This window comes from Spea bombifrons, chromosome 3, assembly GCF_027358695.1.
Source record: "Spea bombifrons isolate aSpeBom1 chromosome 3, aSpeBom1.2.pri, whole genome shotgun sequence".
Lineage (NCBI taxonomy): Eukaryota > Metazoa > Chordata > Amphibia > Anura > Pelobatidae > Spea > Spea bombifrons.
Window position 1 is genome coordinate 58366444 of NC_071089.1, and position 21654 is coordinate 58388097.

General features: G+C 39.1%; 2 protein-coding genes across 2 annotated transcripts; one reads left to right on the forward strand and one right to left on the reverse strand.

Moving 5' to 3' along the window:
* The first annotated feature begins 1093 nt into the window (after positions 1 to 1093).
* On the forward strand, positions 1094 to 9401 carry LOC128483646 (amine sulfotransferase-like). Its single transcript, XM_053459904.1, has 6 exons — positions 1094 to 1323; positions 1736 to 1944; positions 3785 to 3911; positions 4901 to 4995; positions 8536 to 8716; positions 9031 to 9401. The coding sequence occupies exons 1-6, from the start codon at positions 1170 to 1172 to the stop codon at positions 9144 to 9146; spliced, it is 882 nt and encodes a 293-aa protein (XP_053315879.1). The 5' UTR covers positions 1094 to 1169; the 3' UTR covers positions 9147 to 9401.
* A 2040-nt stretch (positions 9402 to 11441) lies between these two features.
* RWDD1 (RWD domain containing 1) lies at positions 11442 to 19704 on the reverse strand. Its single transcript, XM_053459902.1, has 7 exons — positions 19491 to 19704; positions 18389 to 18454; positions 16987 to 17117; positions 16201 to 16344; positions 15359 to 15491; positions 12129 to 12191; positions 11442 to 11788 (listed from the first exon to the last, which is right to left on the reverse strand). Exons 1-7 carry the CDS (start codon positions 19561 to 19563, stop codon positions 11679 to 11681), a joined length of 720 nt encoding a protein of 239 aa, XP_053315877.1. The 5' UTR covers positions 19564 to 19704; the 3' UTR covers positions 11442 to 11678.
* Between the last annotated feature and the right edge of the window lie 1950 nt (positions 19705 to 21654).

Here is a 21654-nt window from a genome sequence, read left to right on the forward strand (position 1 = left end):
GGCTGGGGACATCACATAAAGCAATACAAGGGTGTTGGGGCATAATGCACAAAAGGCAATACAAAAGGGTGTGGGGGGAATACATTAAAAGGGGGGCCTGGCTGCAGCATCAATACACAAAGGGGAAACACACAAACAACATTTTTTATGCTTTTTGTAGATTAACCCGTACTGATGCAAACCTGTCCTGGTGTATGTATGTTTGGTGTGTCGGTGTGGCAGAGCTTGTTCTGGTGTGTGTATTTGGGTGTCAGTGTGGCAGAGCCTATCCTGGTGTGTGTTTGTGTATCAGTGTGGCAGAGCCTGTCTTGGTGTGTGTGTTTGGGTATCAGTGTGGCAAAGCTTATCCTGGTGTGTGTGTTTGGGTGTCGTTGTGGCAGAGCCTGTACTGGTGTGTGTGTTTGGGTGTCGGCGTGTCTCTCAACATGTTGATATACATTTGTAGTTAAGCAGTAAATTACCGTCACCCTTTCATGAAAACCAACAGTTAAGAGTTTATATTGTAATTTAGGTTCAGTCACTAAATACTGAATTATTTGTTCTCATTCAAAAAAGTTTCTGATTGTACTGAATAGATTTGCTTGTTGTTATCTTCTTAAGGTTCCTCTTTTATTTTCATATAAAGAGACTTCATTCTTCAGTAACTTGGAACTGCTGACCCATTATGACAGTAGATACAGTTATTCTCATGGATGGTTTCCATGAACTGAAAGCTTATCTTAATTTTCAATTTTTTTTAATGGTGGCCCTAGAAAATATTAAAAAAACAAACAAATAAAAGCTCTAGAAAACCTTTTTTTTAATAATTGCAGTAATTATTAAGTAAATATTGCAGTAAATATTAAGATCTTATAAGATTAAGATCTTAATATTTTCTCCAATAAATGTAATTCAATCCAAAGAGATAAATAAAAAATCTGAATATTGCAGATATGAATGTGCAGAGTCCAAATCCTGTAAGACTGCAACTTTAGGGCAGGGCTTGCATAATATTCTTTATAAAAAGGCTCACCCCTTTCTTGCTATTCAAACTAAAAGTATACAGCTTGGATTTTAAAAATAAGAGAACTCAGTATAATTAACCAGATTAAGAAGGCACTTTTTATTATTCAAACTGAAAAAATATTATTGCATATATTTTATTTTACACTTTACAGGTGTGATAGAAAATGGCACAAGAAGATGGCTTTTATGATCCTTATATGTTTGAATATAAAGGAGTATATTTTAACTGTGACTTGACAACAGTGGAATACATTGATTCTTTGGAGCATTTTGCAATTAGAGACAGTGATGTTTTTTTGGTTACCTACCCAAAATCAGGTAAATAATCATTTGAAAAAGCATAAGTGAATGACCTCAAATTATGATTTTCTGCAGGATGGTTTATTAAATTATTTGAGGTCCTTTTGAAGGATAAGAATGATAATATAATGTATTCCTTCATAAGTTACTTGTTTGCTATGAATATTGGACCACAGCTATGTGAGAAAATGTTTGTGATTGATTAGCCCTCATCATGCATCTTTTTGTGCTGTGTATGGAAAATAGCAATTAAATAAATGGTTTGTGCTATGGCTAGGGGTTAAGCTTTAGAATTAAAGATACATCTTAAATAACTAACTTTGCACAGGATTATAATATTGAAGGTACGGGAATTCCATTTTCCAGTGCATGTTGAATGTATAATGCTAATATAGTCCACTAACAGCATACAATGTATTATCTTTTACAGGAACAGTTTGGACACAGCAAATTCTAAGTCTAATTTTCAATGAAGGTCATCGGAACGGCACAGAGGCAATTAATAACATAACTAGAGTCCCATGGCTAGAATATAATATATATAACATGGATTATGACAACCGTCCATCTCCTCGCCTTTTTTCCTCCCACATGCCTTATTACCTAATGCCAAAAGATCTGAGGAACCGGAGGGGTAAAGTAAGTACATAATTGTTTACAGGATTTTTGCTATTATAACAGTTTTGTTTAAAATAATCGATGACATGAGAGACTGTAAGATACGAAGTGTAAGAAATATATACCGTATTTGCTCGATTATAAGACGACCCCCCAAAATCCAAATATTAATTTAGGAAAAAAAGAAAAAGCCTGAATATAAGACTACCCTGTAGGAAAAAAAGTTTTACTAGTAAATATTGATTCATGTATTTTTTTCATATTTAATAAAAGCTATGATTGAGAAAAATAGTTTTTTTGTTTTTATTTCCTTTTATTTGCCAACCTGCCCCCACCCCAGTTATCCACATCTGCCCCCAGGCTTGCCACTCTGCCCTCAGAAATGCCTTATACCCCCCTATTTGCCACTCTGCCCCATGATGTGCCTTTTAACCCTCTATATGCCACTCTGCCCCATGATATGCCTTATATCCCTCTATGCCACGCTGGCATATAGAGGGTTAAAATGCATATCATGGGGCAGAGTGGCATATATGGGGGTTAAAATGCCTTTCTGGAGGTATATATATATAACTGCTAACAGCAATCACACTCCTATCAAGCCCAACCAGCCAGTACATGCTGGAACCTGGGGATGATAGGAGTGTGATTATAGCCTCCCTATGCCATGCTTCTACCACCCCCCCTTACACATCCATGCTATCACACACACACACACTCATTCATTCCATTAATCACACATACTTGCTCAAAATCCCTCCCCCAGTCCTAAACACCCCATCAACCATAACTGCCCCTAAAATTAACCCTAAAGACCACATCAACTATAACTGCCACTAAATTAACGCTTAACACCCCATCAACTATAACTGCCCCTAAATTAACCTTAAACACCCCATTAACCATAACTACCCCTAATTTAACCCCCACCTCCCCTAACTTACTGTTAGATGAGTTGCTGAGCAGTGTGGATGCTATAAGGAAAGGGGCGGGGCCAATCATCAGTGTGACTGCAGGAAGGGACTGGGAAGCAGAAAGTTGTTAGCCCCGCCTAACTCCAGGCTGGGCAGTAAGTGATGGCTGGGATGGCTGGGAGCTCCTTCCCCCGTTCGCACAGGCTTTACTGTGTTTACAGTGTTCAAATGGGTGGCTCAGCCGGCGCTTTAGCAAGCGCGGCAGCAATTGAGCCAAATAGGGTCTTTCTTCCTATCGCACGTGCACGTGCATATGCATAGGCAGGCTACATCAGGGGACAGGAGGCTTCATGGCACGTGAACCCCAAAGCGCAAAAGGAAAACAAAATTGCAAAATTAATAAAAATCCATTTTAATTTAAATTAGATTAAAATGGATTTTTGATGAATTTTGCAATTTTTTTTTCCTTTCGTGCTTGGGGGTTCATGTGCGCATGTGCTCCTATGGAGGAGCCTCCACTGAAGACACACCTCTAATCAGTTTCATTGATTTGACTCCAGGTTTGTTAACTTCTGACTCCAATTAGCTATTGTTCAAGTGATTAGCCTATGGGTTAATATATTTTTTTCAACCAACACAGTGAATGTTTGAATGATGTCTCTCTCTCTCCTACTTCTTCCACTGGGTATGTGAAACTGCAGTATACTTCATTTGAAATTTGAATGTATTAGGTTTGGTCCTTGTGCATTGCAGTTTCCAAATGTTGCAGCAATTAATTTCCAAGTTCAATGCCCCATCTGGTGGATAGATATAGAGTGGGGGCGAGTTGGAGGGAGCATGTGGCTATACTTGCTCTCTGGGCAAAAATGTTTTGGCCCTCCTATGAGTTTGAGGGTATTTAAATGTTTTGCAATTAAGTATTAACAGAAGATTAATTGTATTTCCAGGTTATCTATGTATACAGGAATCCAAAAGATGGTTTGGTGTCATTTTATCATTTCTATAAACTGATGGTGAAAGCAACAAACTCAAAGAGTTGGGAGGAATTTTTTGAACGCTTTCTAGCAGGCAAAGGTAATTTGGATACTACACAATAATTTGTGATTATTATCTCTAATTATAAGGAGTGTATAAATGTGTGAACCTCTAAAATAATTATGTAACCAGATGTGGAAGAGGATATACACACACTGGGGGTCACCAGTCTCTAAAAGTCACCCTCTGATTAATTATTTATAAAAAGTGGTTTTATAATTGGGCCAATCTGTAATAGCATTCCTTTAATTGCTGTGGTGGTGAATCGAAACTTTGCACCAGTATCACTTTTTATTCATAACCTCCAGTTTCAAGTGCAACACAATTTCTTCACTAGTTTATCTAATAAAAAAAAGGTATTATTCATTATAAGTAGGACTTGGTTTCACAATAAAAATAATACTTAACTTTGGATTCAATATAAAAAGTGAAAATGTATCTGTTCCTCGTAATTGGACCATTTCATTGTTTTCTATAGTGGCAACACTGCATCTCAAGCTTAGCACAATTTTTTCAGGTTCAATGCATAAGAACATGTGCAATTGCCTGAAGATAGTGGTCTGTGCAGAATAATTACCTTCTACATCATGTTAATCCTTCAGCTTGAGGTATATCTGTGTTTCAAAACCACAGTAGTTGTAGAGAATATCTATAGTAAAGAATGTATCCAAGCAGCAGAACAAAGTCAATAGTCTCAAATCAAAGGTTATACAAAGATTATCATAAACTCAACGTTCACACTGGCGCCAACAACTGACCACTAAAGGTTTGTGAGAGTTGGTTAAAATAGGCTCATTCTCTAATTAGAAGGTTTGCAATACACATTTATCTTAGTTAGGAAGAAAAGCTAGAGAGTTGCGAGGAAAAAGTATACATGAAAATCTGGTATAAAAACTTGAGCATCAGCGTCACTTTTACACATAACCTCATAACTATGTCCTTGTAAACAAAAGACAGAAAAAAGAGACTATTTGTATTCATTAAAATGGATGGTTACTGTGCCATTTATTTCCCCTTATGCCTTCAAGTGTTTGGTGGTTCGTGGTTCGATCATGTTAGAGGCTGGCACACCCACAAGGATGATTTTAATATTCTTTTTATGACTTATGAAGAAATGAAAAAGGTAAGTGACTGTTCACCATCCCAGACTGAATCCGTCCACATTGTATATATTTTTTATGGGACAAGTAGGGCTTTTTTTGAAATTATACTCAATAACTCATTACATTATTTTTATGAAAAAAATAACAAATAGGATTTAAAAAAACACATTTATTCACAGTTTATGTGTGTATAAATTAACCACAGCTAGCATTATTTTACGTTTTCTAAACGTTTTCTTTTTTTATTTCATTTTTAACCAACTACCCAATGTACATTAAAATAACTAATAATTTTTTTTTTTTTAACCAGACCTTGGTCGTTAACAGTTTGTTTTTATGTGACGTGCCTGGACCGTCAATTGTCAACAAGGGGTTAAACAATGTAATCGTCAATAAAAGTCTTTGGCACTTACAAAATGCTTGTAATTATACTTCAGTATACCATAGTAGCAACTGCCAAAAATACCTAAGAACACTGAAAGAGTTAAAATACTGGCATGTTAAATACCCATGGGGTATCTACTTTAAAAAATGAATGATTTGATGGGGTAAATTGAAGTGGCCGGGTTCAACAATGTCCCAATTAACACACGGGGTAGGATGACCATATGTCTAATTTCCCATTTGAAAAATGCACACGTCCCAAATGTGGCTTTTTAGCCCCCAAACAATCCTACAAACCCATTGCTTGTGTATCACTGTACTCACGAGATATTGCTGAACACATATTGTGTGTGTTGTGTGACAGTGGCATATACCAGGACCTGTAAATTCATACCTAAAGTACAACGTGTGTGGGAAAAATACACACAAAAATACTACTGCAAACTTTGACAAAGGCTGGTGGTAGAATTAGTGCATGGAAAGAGTTAAAATACCAGCATTTGAAATACCCTTGGGTGTCTAGTCTTCAAAAATATATAGTTTGATGGGGTAAATTGCATTAGCCAGCTTCAAAGATACCCAAAATAGCAAATGGGGGAACAATTATCAGGTTTGGAAAAAATACTTTTGAAATAGCAAAACACTACCTGTACTTATTGCCCCATAACCATACCTGTGAACTCTCCGGGTTTAACCCGGAGATTGCCGGGTGAGTGCTGCTCCTCGGGTTCTCCGGTTCAAGACCCGAATCCTCCGGGTCGTGGGAGAGGGGTCTTGACACGCCCAGCTACCTGCCCATTTCCCCTTTAAATGGGGGTGTTTCCCGCATTTAAATGGGGGGAACTCCCATTAACGTCAGTGCCCACTGACGTCAGCAGGACCGCCCACCGACATCAGTGTGCAGTCCTGGCCACGTCCTGCAAGGGAAGGCTCCGGGTAGCCAGAGCCCAGAAGTGCCCAGGTATGCCCATAACGTGCAGAAAAAGAAAAAAAAAACATTAAAACATTGGGTATTTCTAAACTCAGGACATTATCTTTTATAGACGAGTAAAAGATTTTTCAAGTAAAAGTCAGAAAATCTTTATACTTTTCTTTTATTGTAAATGATATGATACAATCAAAATAATGAAAGAAAGCCCTTCTTGTCCTGAAAAAAAATATATAACTTGTGGGGGTTCAGTAAATGGGAAAGAAGAAAATTACAGCTAAACACGAGCACCTCAGAAATTTGAAAACGAATTGTCACAAAGGGGTTGAGCAGAGAGTCAATATTACCGTATTTGCTCGATTACAAGACAAGGTTAATATAATAATCGGGGTCGTCTTATAATCAGACCTCAAATAGGTCTGATTATGAGACGACTAAGATCCAGATCCCCCGCAGCTGCAGGGGACCTGGATCCTCCTGTTTCCCCCGCCCCACTTACCGGTGCTTCTGAGTCCCCGGTGTGTAGCCGGGGCAGCGTGTAGGTGTCTACGCGATTCGCGTAGACAACTTACGCTGCAGCCGGAAGGAGGTGTGGCTAGTAGCGGGGGTTGTCTGCGTCCATCGCGCAGACCTTCCCTGGCTGTCAGAGATCAGAGTTCCCGGCACCGGTGCGGGGAATTAATACAATATTAATTAATATTAATTAATTAATTAATACAATACTTAGTACATATATTCAAGGGGTATGACAAGACTAGAGTTGACTTTAGGCAGAGAGAGCCCTGCTCGCAAGCTTACAATATTTGCAGTGTTCAAGACCTCTGCAATCCGCCCTGACATGCTGCCAATTAACTTCTGAGCCACATCCTGAGTGACGGCAGCCCATTCTTGCATAATCAATGCTTGGTGTTTGTCAGAATTTGTCAGTCCACCACTTGAGGATTCACCACAAGTTCTCAATGGGATTAAGGTCTGGGGAGTTTCCTTGCCATGGACCCAAAATTTCGATGTTTTGCCTTATGGCAAGGTGCTCCATCATGCTGGAAAAGGCATTGTTCGTCACCAAACTATTCTTGGATGGTTGGGAGAAGTTACTCTTGAAGGATGTGTTGGTACCATTCTTTATTCATGGCTGTGTTCTTAGGTAAAATTGTGAGTGAGCCCACTCCCTTGGCTGAGAATAAACCCCACACATGAATGGTCTCAGGATGCTTTACTGTTGGCATGACATAGGACTGATAGAAGCTTCTCCGGATAAGTTTTTTACCCCAATCAATCGGATAGGGGATACGCATTCCTCAGAACCATTAAACCTCTCTCCTTGAAGTTCTTGATAATGCGATAAAAGGTTGATTTAGGTACAATCAAATAGCAGCCTTGCCTGTAAAGCCCTGACAACATGTGTTTCCTTGCAGTATGGTTAACAGAGGAAGAATTATGATGTCAAGAACCACCTTCCTTTTAAAGCTTCCAGTCTGTTATTCTAACTCAATCAGCATAACAAAGTGATCTCCAGCCTTGTCCACGTCGACACTCTCAGCGGTGTTAACGAGAGAATCACTGACATGATCTCAGCTGGTCCTTTTGGGGCAGGGCTTAAATGCAGTGGAAATCTACTTTCAGATTAAGTTCATTTTCATGGCAAAGAGGGACTATTTGCAATTGATTGCAATTCATCTGATCACTCTTCTGGAGTATATATATAAATTGCCATCATCTAAACTGAGGCAGCAGACTTTGTCAAAATTAATATTTGTGTCATTGTCAAAATCTTTGGTCATGACTGTACTTTCTTTTTAACACTACTGTATATATATAGGGGTTCTCTCTAAATGGATCATTTTTTTTTTTTGACTAAATGGCACCAGGCTGGCCCAAGTCAAACTAGTGCTTTTTAAACAATTTTGGACTGGCCTGGGGGAGACATGAACACAGCAGGGTCACGTAACCCAAAGTTATGTGATCACAAAGTAAAATGAAGCTGCTAGCACAGTGAGGTAAGTCTGTGTAAGTGTTGCCCCCGGGCCAGAAGGTGGCCACCCTGCCTACACCCTTCAGTGGACTTAAAGCGGAAAATAATACAGCGCTGTCATCTTTCTACTGATTAGATATTAAGTGAACAAATTTACCTAAATATAGCATTTTTGTGTTTTGTTTATATATTAAGCCAATAACTTATATGTTATTGATAACACAGTACATACCTTGGAACATACTGACATATACAAAAATGTTTTTTTTGTTCTAGGATCTGCGATCTGCTGTACTTAAAATTTCTGCATTTGTCGAAAAAGAACTTGACGATGAAGACGTGAACACCATTGTGGAAAAAGCAACATTTGAGAACATGAAGCATGACCCACTAGCAAACTATACATTTCTTGGAGAAGACCTTTTAGGCAAAAGCGAAGGAGGGTTTCTCCGTAAAGGTACCATATAAGTCTTACAAGTGCTAATATATGCAAAGTTAAGTATGTAACTTTTGGGAACCACGGTGTAGACCACTTTAATTGTTGGTTGTTGTACATTGCTTCACTAATAGTCCCTTCACTGTAGTCCATCTACCTAATCTATGTTTCACATAATAAGTAAGTTCTCCAGGTTTATGTTTTTAGCAGAATATTTTTGATACATGATATTTTTGATACTTTTTAATGTTAAATATAATTTTAAACTATTTTACAATATTTTTGTATGTGTTCCTGAACCAATTATATCATTTGACTCTATGGTACCTTTTCAGGAACTGTTGGGGACTGGAAAAATCTGATGACAGTGGCACAAAATGAAAGGTTTGATCAGTTTTACAAGGATAAAATGAAAGATTTGCCAATCAAATTAATCTGGCATATTGACTGAAAAGAAGATTGAATAATACATCGTGATACCTGTTTTACTGGATACAACTGATATAAATATGAATTAATGTTTAGATAATTTGAAAACATTTTTGTCTATAAAATGTATTAATTTGCAATGTATTAAACAGGTTCTAAGTGAGACACCTTCTAGCTGTCCTTTGATTGTTTAATACTTCTAATTTTTAATGTCTCAGTGGCACCTTATGCAGAGCTGGTCTTAGTCTGGGGCACCTTAACCAGGGGGGACGCTTGCTACTCGAGGAGGATGGCCGGCTTGGGAGATCACAAGGATGATAATATCTGCCATGAACCATGTCTAGGCCTATCCCTAGTTAGAATAAGTGTGCATGGAGGTGACAGCGTATAAGTTAATGTGTATGGTGGTTGTGTGTGTGAGGGGAGTATCAGTGCACAGTGCTACAATGAGTGTATGTGTGTTTAGTGTACAATGCAATACTGTGTAGAGTGCTAGAATAAGTATGTGTGGGGGCTGTCAGTGTACAGTGTTTACCTGTGTATGTATGTGTGTCAGTGTGCAGTGTTAAACTGTGTTGTGTGTTAGAGTAAGTGTATGTCAGAGTACATCGTGGTGTGTTGGTGTATGGTGTTAGAGTGATTGTGTGTCAGTATACAGCATTAGACTGTCTATGAACAGTGTCTTAGTGTATTGTTTGAGTGTCAGTGTATAGTGTTTGAATGTGTGTTAGATTGAGTGTGTAGTATAGTTGTAGAATGTATGAGGCAGGGAGGTGGTGCACATAGTGACATACAGAGAGCAGAGCACTGTGGAATGAAGAAGCTGTATAGAGTAGGGGAAGAACAATTATTTCCAGTGCCTGTATACAGAAAGGGGAACACACAACCTAAAAAAAGCATAAAATACATATTCAGATTCCTGTGTTGCAAAATGCAGTGCAGTTCCATCTCCTTGGTAAGCAATATAGCCATGGAAAATCAGATAGGACTAGCCAAACTTTGACACATGCGCTTGGGGTGCCACTTGGTCTAAGACTGGCCCTTACCTTATTTTTTCAGGGAGTAGTGATGTTTAAGGTTATTAGATAGGGGCCAATTACTATTGTGAAAAATTGTAACTCTGTTTTCAGTATGCATGCAAATCTGCTTCTCTTCATCTCTTCTGAACAGTAGAATAAAACTCCTTGCATTGATAATAAATATGCTTTCATGAAAACTATATGTTCTGGAAGCTCTAAAATATTAATGTTATTCTATTTATATCCCTGTATATCATGCCTTTCTAAGAAAATATCGAGGCCCCTTTTTTTGAAGGTATCTTATGTATTGGATAACACTACCTCCTTTGGAAGTGAATTCCATACCTTAATTGTCGTCTATGAAACCTGCGCTCTTCCAGTCTCAGAGGGTGGTCTCTTGTTCTTTGTATATTTCTGTTAATGAACAGGTCACCGAAGAGCTCTTTATATTGGCCCTGCATATATTTGTATAATGTTATCATATCCCCTCTGAGACGCCGTTTTTCCAGTGTATATAATTTTAACTTTTTTAGTCTCTCTTCGTAACTAGTATCTCCCAATCCCCTTATTAATTTCGTAGCCCTCCTTTGCACTTTTTCTAATTCCATAATGTCCTTTTTAAGGACCGGCGCTCAGAATTTAAGGACCGGCGCTCAGAATTTAAGGACCGGCGCCCAGCTTAGTGGTTGAGAAGTGCTGAAAAAGTAGACACTTAAGTTCAAAGAGGTAATATTTGGGCTGAGAATGGATACTACCAACATTTTCTAGAAGGCGTGGTCAATGGCGTCAAAGGCTGTGGAGAGGCCTAACAGAATAAGTAAGGAGAAATGTCTATGTTACTGGTGAAAACTCAATTTTGGCAAGTAGTGTTCTGAAATCTAATTTCTGGTCAGGGTTTACAGGTTAGGTATGATGAGTATTAAGCTGAATGACATATACAAGAAACATAAGTGTGTAGCCTGTTTAGAGGGACTCTAAACCATGCAACAAAGCATGTTTAAAGGGCTTATAAGGAGAAGAGGAGTGGAGATGATTACGTTTTTAGAATGCTGGATTATAGGAGTTTAAATACACTTCCGGCCTCTCAGTCAAATTCAGGCAATGTCTTTAACTAATCATTTTAGTAATTACCATCCATTTCAACTTGCTTAGTATAACATAGCATTCCAGTGGCTCTTTATATGTAGCTATGTGAAGAACTTTGTGGATATAAAGTAAGGCCGGAAAATGTCTTCATATATATTGCGGTATCACTAACTAACTTAACGTTTTAAGTGTAATTACCCCCAAACAAAAGCTTTACATTTTTATAAGTCAACTTTAATTGTTTTGTGTTACATTTGCAATCAAAGGAACACAAAAATATTTTAAGTCAATTTATTAGGCATCAGTATTGAAATTCATCAGAAGGCTTTTCTCCCGATAATAAAACATGACTTAAAACAAAAAACTATTTATCAGCACATGATGCATTCTTGCTGTAGTCACAGATACTGTGACTTACATGGTCACTCGCATAAAACAGTTGCAGGGTATCAATCACTTTCTAGATCATCAGGATTGCAATCTGGATCATCTTCATCATCCAGTTCTAAATCATCTAATTCTTGGAATAAAGACTCATCCACCTCAACGTTGTTACCAGCTGAAAGAGACAGCAATTTATTGTAATGGTAAACAATATTACACATATTAATTCATAAGAGTAAATAGAGTTCGATTTAGTTTATGCATGAACAAACAAAAACAGATCATATGCTTGTGATTACATCTAAATTGTGACTTTAACATTGTCACAAGTATATTACAATAAAATGCTAGGAATCATTTGTGGACAGAGGACACTAATAACACAAACATAACTGGTTACATAAAGACTTTGGAACGTTATGCTGCTATCTGCGTATTGCATGTTTAAGAAACGCTGGCAAAATAAAACCACATAGTTAAAAACTCCCTAACCCAATAAAGAACAAATATTTTACCTTCTTCCAGGAACTTTATGTCTGATGTATCCAGATTGTGATCCGTTTCAAATAACTGCTTCCCTGTAAGTGGAAATAGGGAAAAACACATAATATATCTAATATATACGGTATTGGCTTGAATATAGGCTGCACCCTAAAAATGTGGTGCTATTTTAAAGAAAATTTATTTGTGAAGAAAAAAAATACGTTAGTGGAATGGTAAAACCGTATTATACCCAATACACAGGCATACATGTATTTTAACACTTTTGGTATCTATTATACAGTTATTCAGAATATGTTACATACAAACAGAAAACTAAGCCATTTATAGGTACCCCCCATAGGTCATAATGCACCTTATTTAGGTATTTATTTTAATTCAGCGATGCTAAGAGCAGTGCCAAAATTAACAATTCCTTTTTTGCAATAGGAACCTTTCTCCTTACTCAAATCCACAAAGTCTGCCTTAATCAACATCAAACAGCAACTTTGGGGACAGATGACTTCTTGTTCTCAAAATCCATCCTCATTAAAGTTAAAATAGCTGCTCAAGTGACAGAAAAAAAACGATTTCAAATGGATATCTACAGCCTTTGCCTGTACATAACTTTTACAAATTATTTATTATTACAGAATATGTGATCCACCTTTATACACTATTCATGAAATAGACTACATTGACACCTAGCGGCCAGTATGCACAACAATACATACAGTATCTCAAAAAAGTGAGTGTACGCCTCACATTTTTGTAAATATTTTATATCTTTTCATGTGACAACACTGAAGAAATGACTCGGCTACAATGTAAAGTAGTGAGTGTACAGCCCGTATATCATGCGACTCATTAGCGTTACAAGGTCTCAGGTGTGAATGGGGGTGTTAAATTAAATTTGGTGTTATCGTTCTCATACTGGTCACCGGAAGTTCAACATGGCACCTCATGGCAAAGAACTCTCTGAGGGTCTGGAAAAAAAGAATTGTTGCGCTACATAAAGATGGCCTAGGCTATAAGAAGATTGCCAAGACCCTGAAACTGGGCTGCAGCACGGTTGGCAAGACCATACAGCTATTTCACAGGACAGGTTCCACTCAGAACAGGCCTCGCCATGGTCGATCAAAGAGGTTCAGTGCACATGCTCAGCGTCATATCCAGAGGTTGTCTTTGGGAAATAGACATATGAGTGCTGCCATCATTGCTGCAGAGGTTGAAGGGGTGGGGGGGTCAGCCTGTCAGGGCTCAGACCATATGCTGCACACTGCAGCAAATTAGTCTGCATGACGTCCCAGACGCGCCAGAAGGAAGCCTCTTCTAAAGATGTTGCACAAGAAAGCCCGCAAACAGTTTGCTGAAGACAAGCAGACTGATGACATGGATTACTGGAACCATGTCCTTTGGTCCAATGAGACCAAGATAAAGTTATTTGGTTCAGATGGTGTCAAGCATGTGTGGCAGCAACCAGGTGAGGAGTACAAAGACAAGTGTGTCTTGCCTACAGTCAAGCATGGTGGTGGGAGTGTCATGGTCTGGGTCTGCATGAGTGCTGCCGGCACAGGAGAGCTACAGTTCATTGAGGGAACCATGAATGCCAACATGTTCTATGACATACTGAAGCAGAGCATGATCCCCTCCATTCAGAGACTGAACCGTAGGGCAGTATTTCAACATAATAACATACCTCCAAGACGACAACTGCCTTGCTAAAGAAGCTGAGAGTAAAAGTGATGGACTGGCCAAGCATGTCTCCAGACCTAAACCCTATTGAGCATCTGTGGGGCATCCTCAAACGGAAGGCGGGGGAGCGCAAGGTCTCTAACATGCACCATGGAGGAGTGGAAGAGGACTCCAGTGGCAACCTGTGAAGCTCTGGCGAACTCCATGCTAAAGAGGGTTAAGGCAGTGCTGGAAAATAATGGTGGCCACACAAAATATTGACACTTTGGGCTCAATTTGGACATTTCCACTTAGGGAGGTACTCACTTTTGTTGCCAAGGTTTAGACATTAATGGCTGTGTGTTGAGTTATTTTGAGGGGACAGCACATTTACACTGTTATACAGGCTGTACACTCACTACTTTACATTGTAGCAGAGTGTAGCATTTCTTCAGTGTTGTGGCATGAAAAGATTTAATAAAATATTTACAAAATAGGTGTACTATTTTTTGTGAGATACTGTATATACCGGCATATATTTTCATCTAAAGATGTCTGCCTTTATATATATGCCATTGAAAAGTCATGTCAATGAGTTCATTCCACCCTCCAACACATGCCAACATGAATATAAAAAAAAAATGTCTGACTATATATTTTCCAAAAGCATCCGATTGTCTCAAATTGTAGCTGTAATTACGCACAGTACATTCATTTATAACAATATATGTCCTATACTGTTGAGTTGTATGCCCAAAGAATGGTCAAGATTGTTGCAGCTGCAGTTTAAAGTTGATGCTTTTAAAATAATCCATGAGGAATACCGTGTTGTCAGTGACAACAGAAAATAGTGACTTGGGAAGGATTTTAAGGTTTGAAAGCTAAGCAAGCAATGCAATGGAGAACTGGAAAAGGACAAGTAGGGTGTTGAGTTGTATAGCTAGAGGCGTTAATTGCAGAAACAGGGAGATGATCTCTGTTCAGACCTCATCTGGAGTATTGTGAACAGTTCTGTAGACCCCATAGCTGAAGATATTGAGATTCTGGATGGAATTCGTAAAAAGGTTACCAAAATGGTGAATTGCTTGCAGGTTAAAAATCTTAGTAGTCTCAATGTGTATAGTTTGGATGAAAGAAGAGAAATGGGAGATGTAATAGAGGGGAGTTTATTCCAAAGGAGGAGAAATGTTAGAACAAGAAGTCATAACCTAAAACCAGAAGGTCATTGTTGTAATGTAATCTCATCGTACTAAGAAGGTGGTAGATATGTGGAACACCCTCCGAGGAGAAGTGTTAGAACTTAATACAAGAAGGTTAATTGAAAATGCGTGGAATAGGCACATGACTACCCTGAATCTAAGAAAAGACCAAGGGCTGATCAAGGTGTTCAGTCACTAAAGCAGGAAAAGCTGGTGTATTAGATAGGCCAAAAGGTTATCTGCTGTGAAACAAACCCAAACACTACCTTGGCCTTTCTGTGGTGTGATTCAATAAACACTAGTTAGTGAATACCGCTAAACTATTTTGCAAAACATTGAATAGTGCATGGCTTTATCATGTCACAATGTGGCAAGAGTAATAGAAAACATACCAGTTAATTTATTCTTCCCTGCCTGTTCTTCTTCCTTGAGTTTTTTTCTTCTGATTTCTGCTAGCTCTGCTTCAAACGCTGCTTTCCAGCTAAGAAAGTTTTCAATCGTTACAGGAGTTCCATGAAACCGCACCTAAAAAAAATATATATATACACGTTTTAATAATTATGTGCCTCTGCACATACATACTTTGTATGAATAAAGAAGATTTGTGACTAGCCTACTTTAAAGCGAATGGGCCACTTGCCTCTCTTGCACATGCTCAGCAACATCCCCATTGGAGCAGCAGCCAATAACATGTATGCTAGCAAAACAGCAGTATGATTGGCTGCTGCTACTCCCATTGATTAGAATGGGCATGCTCAATAGCATCCCCACTGAAGTGGCCCATTGGCAAGTTGACATACTAATGTTTCCTGTTTTCACCTGGAAGGCAGGTGAGGCGCTTTACCATCATATGAACCTTAATGCTTATAAAAGCTGTGCAGCCCCCTTAACATTTTGAGAGTGTCCATTTTTAAATGGATAGGAGGATTTTGCAGATTAATTCACCCCTCAGAGAGTACTTTAATATGTATTTTCCTTTAATTGGGGTGTCAGGGACTTTAGACTGTCCCTTTAAGTGAGAAATTTGATTTAATAACAAAAGAACGAATTGACCAGTTTACATCCAGTGATATGCATTGGCATGTTATGTAAAATAGACTACAACATATTTAAAAAAAAAACAAAAAAAAAACAATATTTGGGGGGGCCAGACAGTTCTTTTAAAGATAAAGTAACATCTGTCAGAGAATGGTCCAGTTGTTCCTTGAATACAGCTATTTGGAAAGAGAGTCACCTTTTCTGCTTCTTCTGCCTCTATTTCTTTCTGTATTTTCTCCTCTTCTCTTCTATTTTTTATTTGGTCTACAATTTCATTAAGTTTCTCTTGAACGGCGGATACTAAAGTGAAAATCATGACCATCCCAAGATTTTCTTGAATCTGCAATTGGAAAAGAGAATACACTGGATGACTGACTTGACATCAAAAACATCTGCCACGATTACCCGATTACTTAAATATCATAATTACCTAAACCCAATACTAAACCAACAAATAGACACATAACTTATAAGTATAGTGTTCTAAAGATTTAGTAAGGCATTTTGGCATATTACATGCCTTCTTGATTTTGAACTTCCTATTAGAATCGTTCCCAGAGCCCATTCCATAAATTCACTTGAGTTGGATATCCAGTTATGTGCTGAGTAATACAATTTTATCCAAAGCTTGTATGCAATGCCAAGGCACATGATGCAAGAATTAAAAAAAAAAAACAAAAAAAAAAAAAAACTGTACTTGAGCCATGTAATTATTTAACGCATCAGTTTATTTGTTTGGTGTCAAGCACTGGTATTTTATTCTCTGTTTCTTTGGCAGCTTGACTTAGAGTAAAGCAAGAATACTTATGCATGTAATGTTATTGATGCTTTATACCAAATCATACTTAAATAGACGTTGCTAGTTAGAATGCGGTAACGTATGTTGCAACACACTTGTTGAGGAATTAAAGCATGGCTTGCCAGAACAAAACCTGCATAAAACATGAAAGATATGTTGAAGGTCTACAAATCTGGAACTGACCTGCTCCTCCAACAGAGTCAGGACCTCTGATGTATCGCTATCTTCAAGGTTCTCTTGGGAGACTATTTCATACAAGGGAGCTTCATCTGGATAGGACTCTACATAGGTAAACTTGAGAACCACTTCAACTTCTGCAAATAAAAAGGGTAGTTACTATATTGGCTCGAATATAGGCCGCAGTTTGGTGCTATTTTAAAGAAAACAATTATTTTTAAAGAAAAAATACACATTAGTGGAATGGTAAAACAGTATTTTATCTAATACACAGGAATACATGTATTGTATTAATTTTTGGTATCTATTATACAGTTTGTCAGCATAGGTTATATACAAACAGAAAACCAATAGCCATGTTAAGGCCCCCTGAATTCATAATGGCCCTTACTTATAGATATGTCCCCTGATATGCTTTTTAACCCCTAATATGCCACCCTGCCCCCAATATGCTTTATGCCCCCCAAAATGCCACTGTTTCCTAGAAGTGCCACTCCCCACCACCTGACTTATCAATGCACCCCCAGAGTCCCCGGTGACTAGCAAGGCCAGTGGACGTCTGTGCGATGCCCGCAGACAACCTCCGCTGCTGGCACTTCCGCCAGGGATTCTATGACGGAGAAGCATCAGAAGCGGAGGTTGTCTACGAGCATCGCCACAGCCGGTGAACGTCTGCACGATACGCGTATAAAACCTCTGCTGCCAGCACTTCCGCCGGGGCTTCTATGACGGAGCACCGGAAGGTTATGTCACACCGGTGGTCCACCATAGAAGTCCCGGAAGGTTGTCTAAGCACATCGCACAGACACCCACAGCTGCCGATGAGGAGGATCTGGGTCCCCTGCATTGCTGGCAAGCAGCAGGGCTAAATGAAAAAAAAAAAAAAAAACACCCGCCCAGCACCCAGAACTGCATGTCTCAAAGTCTTCCCTGTTGCCAATTGCATCCTAATGTAAGAACTTTAGAAGCCTGTCCCAGGGAAATCGTACTCCTTTTAGACACATAACTTTACTTGCGAGATAAAGTTAACATGTCACCTGTATGTAACATATATTTTTTATTTATAGCTAGTGATAAAGTCTCCAGGGTTGTCTCGGGAGACAATTTTTTATAGTTTTGCTATAGTTAGGGTTATGTGCTAACCACACAGCTTACACTTTAACTATATACATTTTTTTTTCAGGATAAGTTAAGCTATTCATAGATACTTTGTTCCCGGGGGCCACTTTGCCAGCCACATATCACATACGTGGTTGGCACTGAAAAGAGATTAAAGGTGGCATTCAGCTAGCGCACGTATTGAAGCGCATATGTTGGCTGGAGTGTGGCTTTGATACAAATGAAGTCGAATTACATTGAATTACTTTAATAGTTTTCTTATTTATTTTTCTAGCAAACCCAAACTTACTTTCTTCATCTTCTCCTGCCTCGGATGCTATTGTGATGGAGAAACTTGCAGGGGAAGTGGATAATTCTGAGGAGGGGAACAAAAACACAAAAAAATTATAACACAATTTCTGTTTTTGGAGGATGAACCAGAAAGCACTCAATCATTGGGAGTAAAGAGCACAAAAGCACTTTCTGCATATGAAATGCTTGCTAAGCCCGATGAACACATCTCATGCATGGCAAACAGGAGGATGAAATGCATTTTTTTTATAGTTTTGCTATAGTTAGAGTTATGAGCTAACCACACAAACAGCTGACACTTTGACTATATACATTTTTTGACACATTTTGACACATATACATGCGTTAAGCTATTCATGCATTTGCAACAGGAGCCACACAGAGATTTAAAGGTAACATTGGATTTATTTATATCACATAGTAGATTCCGTGGTAACAAAGACAGTAAAATATTTTAAAATCACAAACAATAACAATCTGGTACAAAAGGGGAAGGGGACACTGTTCTTGTGAGCTTACAATCTAGTCAGAACACTCAGCTTTCTTGTGGCAAAGTGAACACGATGGCTGCCGTATCCCTTTAGATATTTTTATCACTACACCTTGGCTTACAGCTCTGTATGTTGTTACCCACGATTGGTTAATTGCATTTTTTTTATGAATAATTCAGTATTGGCATGTTATAGTGACAGAGGACCGCTCCAAATGACCTCGCCAAACGTGACTGCATTCTAAGGTACACATTAAGTGCTTTAATAGGCATTCTTATAGGGGCATCAATAGAGTACACAAGTAATGTCGCCCCTCCTAAAAAGAACCACTATGACAGTACTGGTAATGCCTGATCAGACACCTTCATGTCAAGATGATAATCCAAATGATAGTTTGCGGCAACTTGGGCAAGTAAGAGAGTGAAAATTTTTATTACCAAAAAGTGCTAGTGATAGTTCTGCCCTCCCAGCTGTTTCTAACAAACCCCCTGGCAGCCAGGTAAGGCCTGACATGCAACACAGGGTGGACTCCAGACCCCACAATGCTGCGCGCGGCGACCCAGACCAAAAAGTAGCAATAACTGGCATCAGCTGGGCTCTACCGCTCACCCGTGAAAGAGTCGGCGTAGATGGACTCCAGAGCCTCCAGCTCATTGCGTTGCTCCTCGGCGTAATCCGTCATGGTTACCGGGCCATGGACCGCTGAACGGAAAACGGGACAGAGAGTTTACCGGAGAGGAGCCTAAGCCTTTCGTCCAGTCCTGTCTGCGGTCGCCTCTGCCTCAAAGCCGGCCACGCTCGGGAAAGGATCGCCAACTCTGACATCGATTGCAAATGCCTAGATCGCTCCCCCTCCTCTTCCAGTCACCTTTCATGCGTTAACCCCTGAGATTCTCTGACTTTGAACACCGATCTTGCAAACTTGCTGTAGGATTTGATGGAATTACACTTAAATATAGGATCATGCACTTATTTGATGTGTATGCGTAGAACAAGTAACTGAACTACGATTTGCATGATCTCAGGCAAGTTTTAATGCACGAACATCATGAAAGTTGTAGTTCATTGCAGCTGAGTAACAGAAGTTGATTCTTTGTATTCGAAGAAAACACGGGATTGCCGTGATATATCGCCTAGTTGTGTCCAGTCTGACTGCCCGGCAATCTTTATCAGAGGACGTGTTTGCGGTTGGATGTGAGCTGAACGTCCACATCCGGAGAATTATCTTTAAATCAGCACACCGTGCTGTGTATGTGACAAAGTTATACAGTAAAGGGTTCTCGTTGGAGTGCGTGACGTAACCCGATGAATCCTAGTTGTTTATTTTAATCACACACGCTGTATATATTTTATGGAACTATAAAGAGAGACGACAAAAAAACGCTCAACAAATAAATTCAACCACCCTGATACTTTGCTAAACGTTAATCTGACATGTGCCATCGATTAGTAGAGTCTAGCAGGGCGCTACCTATGTCGTCATAAGAAAGCGCTGCACTCAGCGAAGCATAATACGGTGGTATGGCCTCACTTACGGTAAAGTGAAATACGTCGAAAAATAAAGCTGTTGATTTCATTTTTATCTATTACAGATTTCTCTGCCTTCGCTCTAACGCATACACCTGTCCATATTTTCTCCCATGATTTACTTCTTTTGTAAGTGTTCAGAAGGTGCTCTAAAGACTTAAGTCATAATAAAATGCCTATTAAAAACAACAGAAAAAAGTGTTAAGAACTTGTGTACACCCCCCCCCCCGTAGTTGTGGGGGTGGAGCTGAGGTTGTTGCATGAACCTACCAGATTCAGCTTCATGCTCCTCAGCGCAGGTGCTCCCTGCAGTGGTACACCACAACATCCATCATTATATAGTGAACCAGACGCAGACAGCGGTACATCAGGACTACTATGATCAGATAGTGATCCAGACACAGATGGTGTTACAGCATGACTCTAATCATTATATAGCAAGTTAGACACAGAAGGTGGTACAGCATATCTCCCATCACTATATACTAAGCCAGATATTGATATTGTGGTAAAGCATACTGTGCCAGAAGTTGAAGGTGGTATATCATAACTCCCTTCGCTATATACTGAGTCAGACATTGATGGTGGTGCAGCATAACTCCAATCTCCATCGTTTTTGTTTGCTTTTTCACTCTCAATACATTTTTTCCTGGAGAGGTTACCATGAACAAGTCAATCAGTTTTGCCCACTTTTATGATAACTCCCATGGAAATTCACAAAGTTGCATGAAAGTCATGCAGTAATTCCTACAACTACCATCTGTTTGCAACCAAAAACTTCTTCTCCAGTACAAAAAGAAGTAACAATTTGTACCCCCTCCATTACCACCTTCCCAGTGTATCTCACAAAAAGAAAACATTTTCCATGCCACATTTATGCTTCTACCAGTTACCACCATGAATATGATGGAACTACTGTGTATCAGATGTTCACTTTGTATCATTGACCCCTCTGTAAAGCTGCCACTCCTCTTTCCCACTCCTGCCGGCTTTCCTCCAGAAAAACATAATTACATGAATTGTATTGATGATTTTGCCAAGACCATCACCACCAGTGGACCTGCCTTTACTAGCAAGATCGCTGTCAGCAGGTCTAATAATATGTGATGATGTTAACCTCAGTGTTGTCAGTGGGATGTTCTCTAGATGCACGGTATTGTTTTTGATGCCCTTTTGTGGCCTGCTTATTCCTACAGCAACTGCTGCTAACTTCCATAAGCCTTACAGTCTGCTCCAAAAATGTATG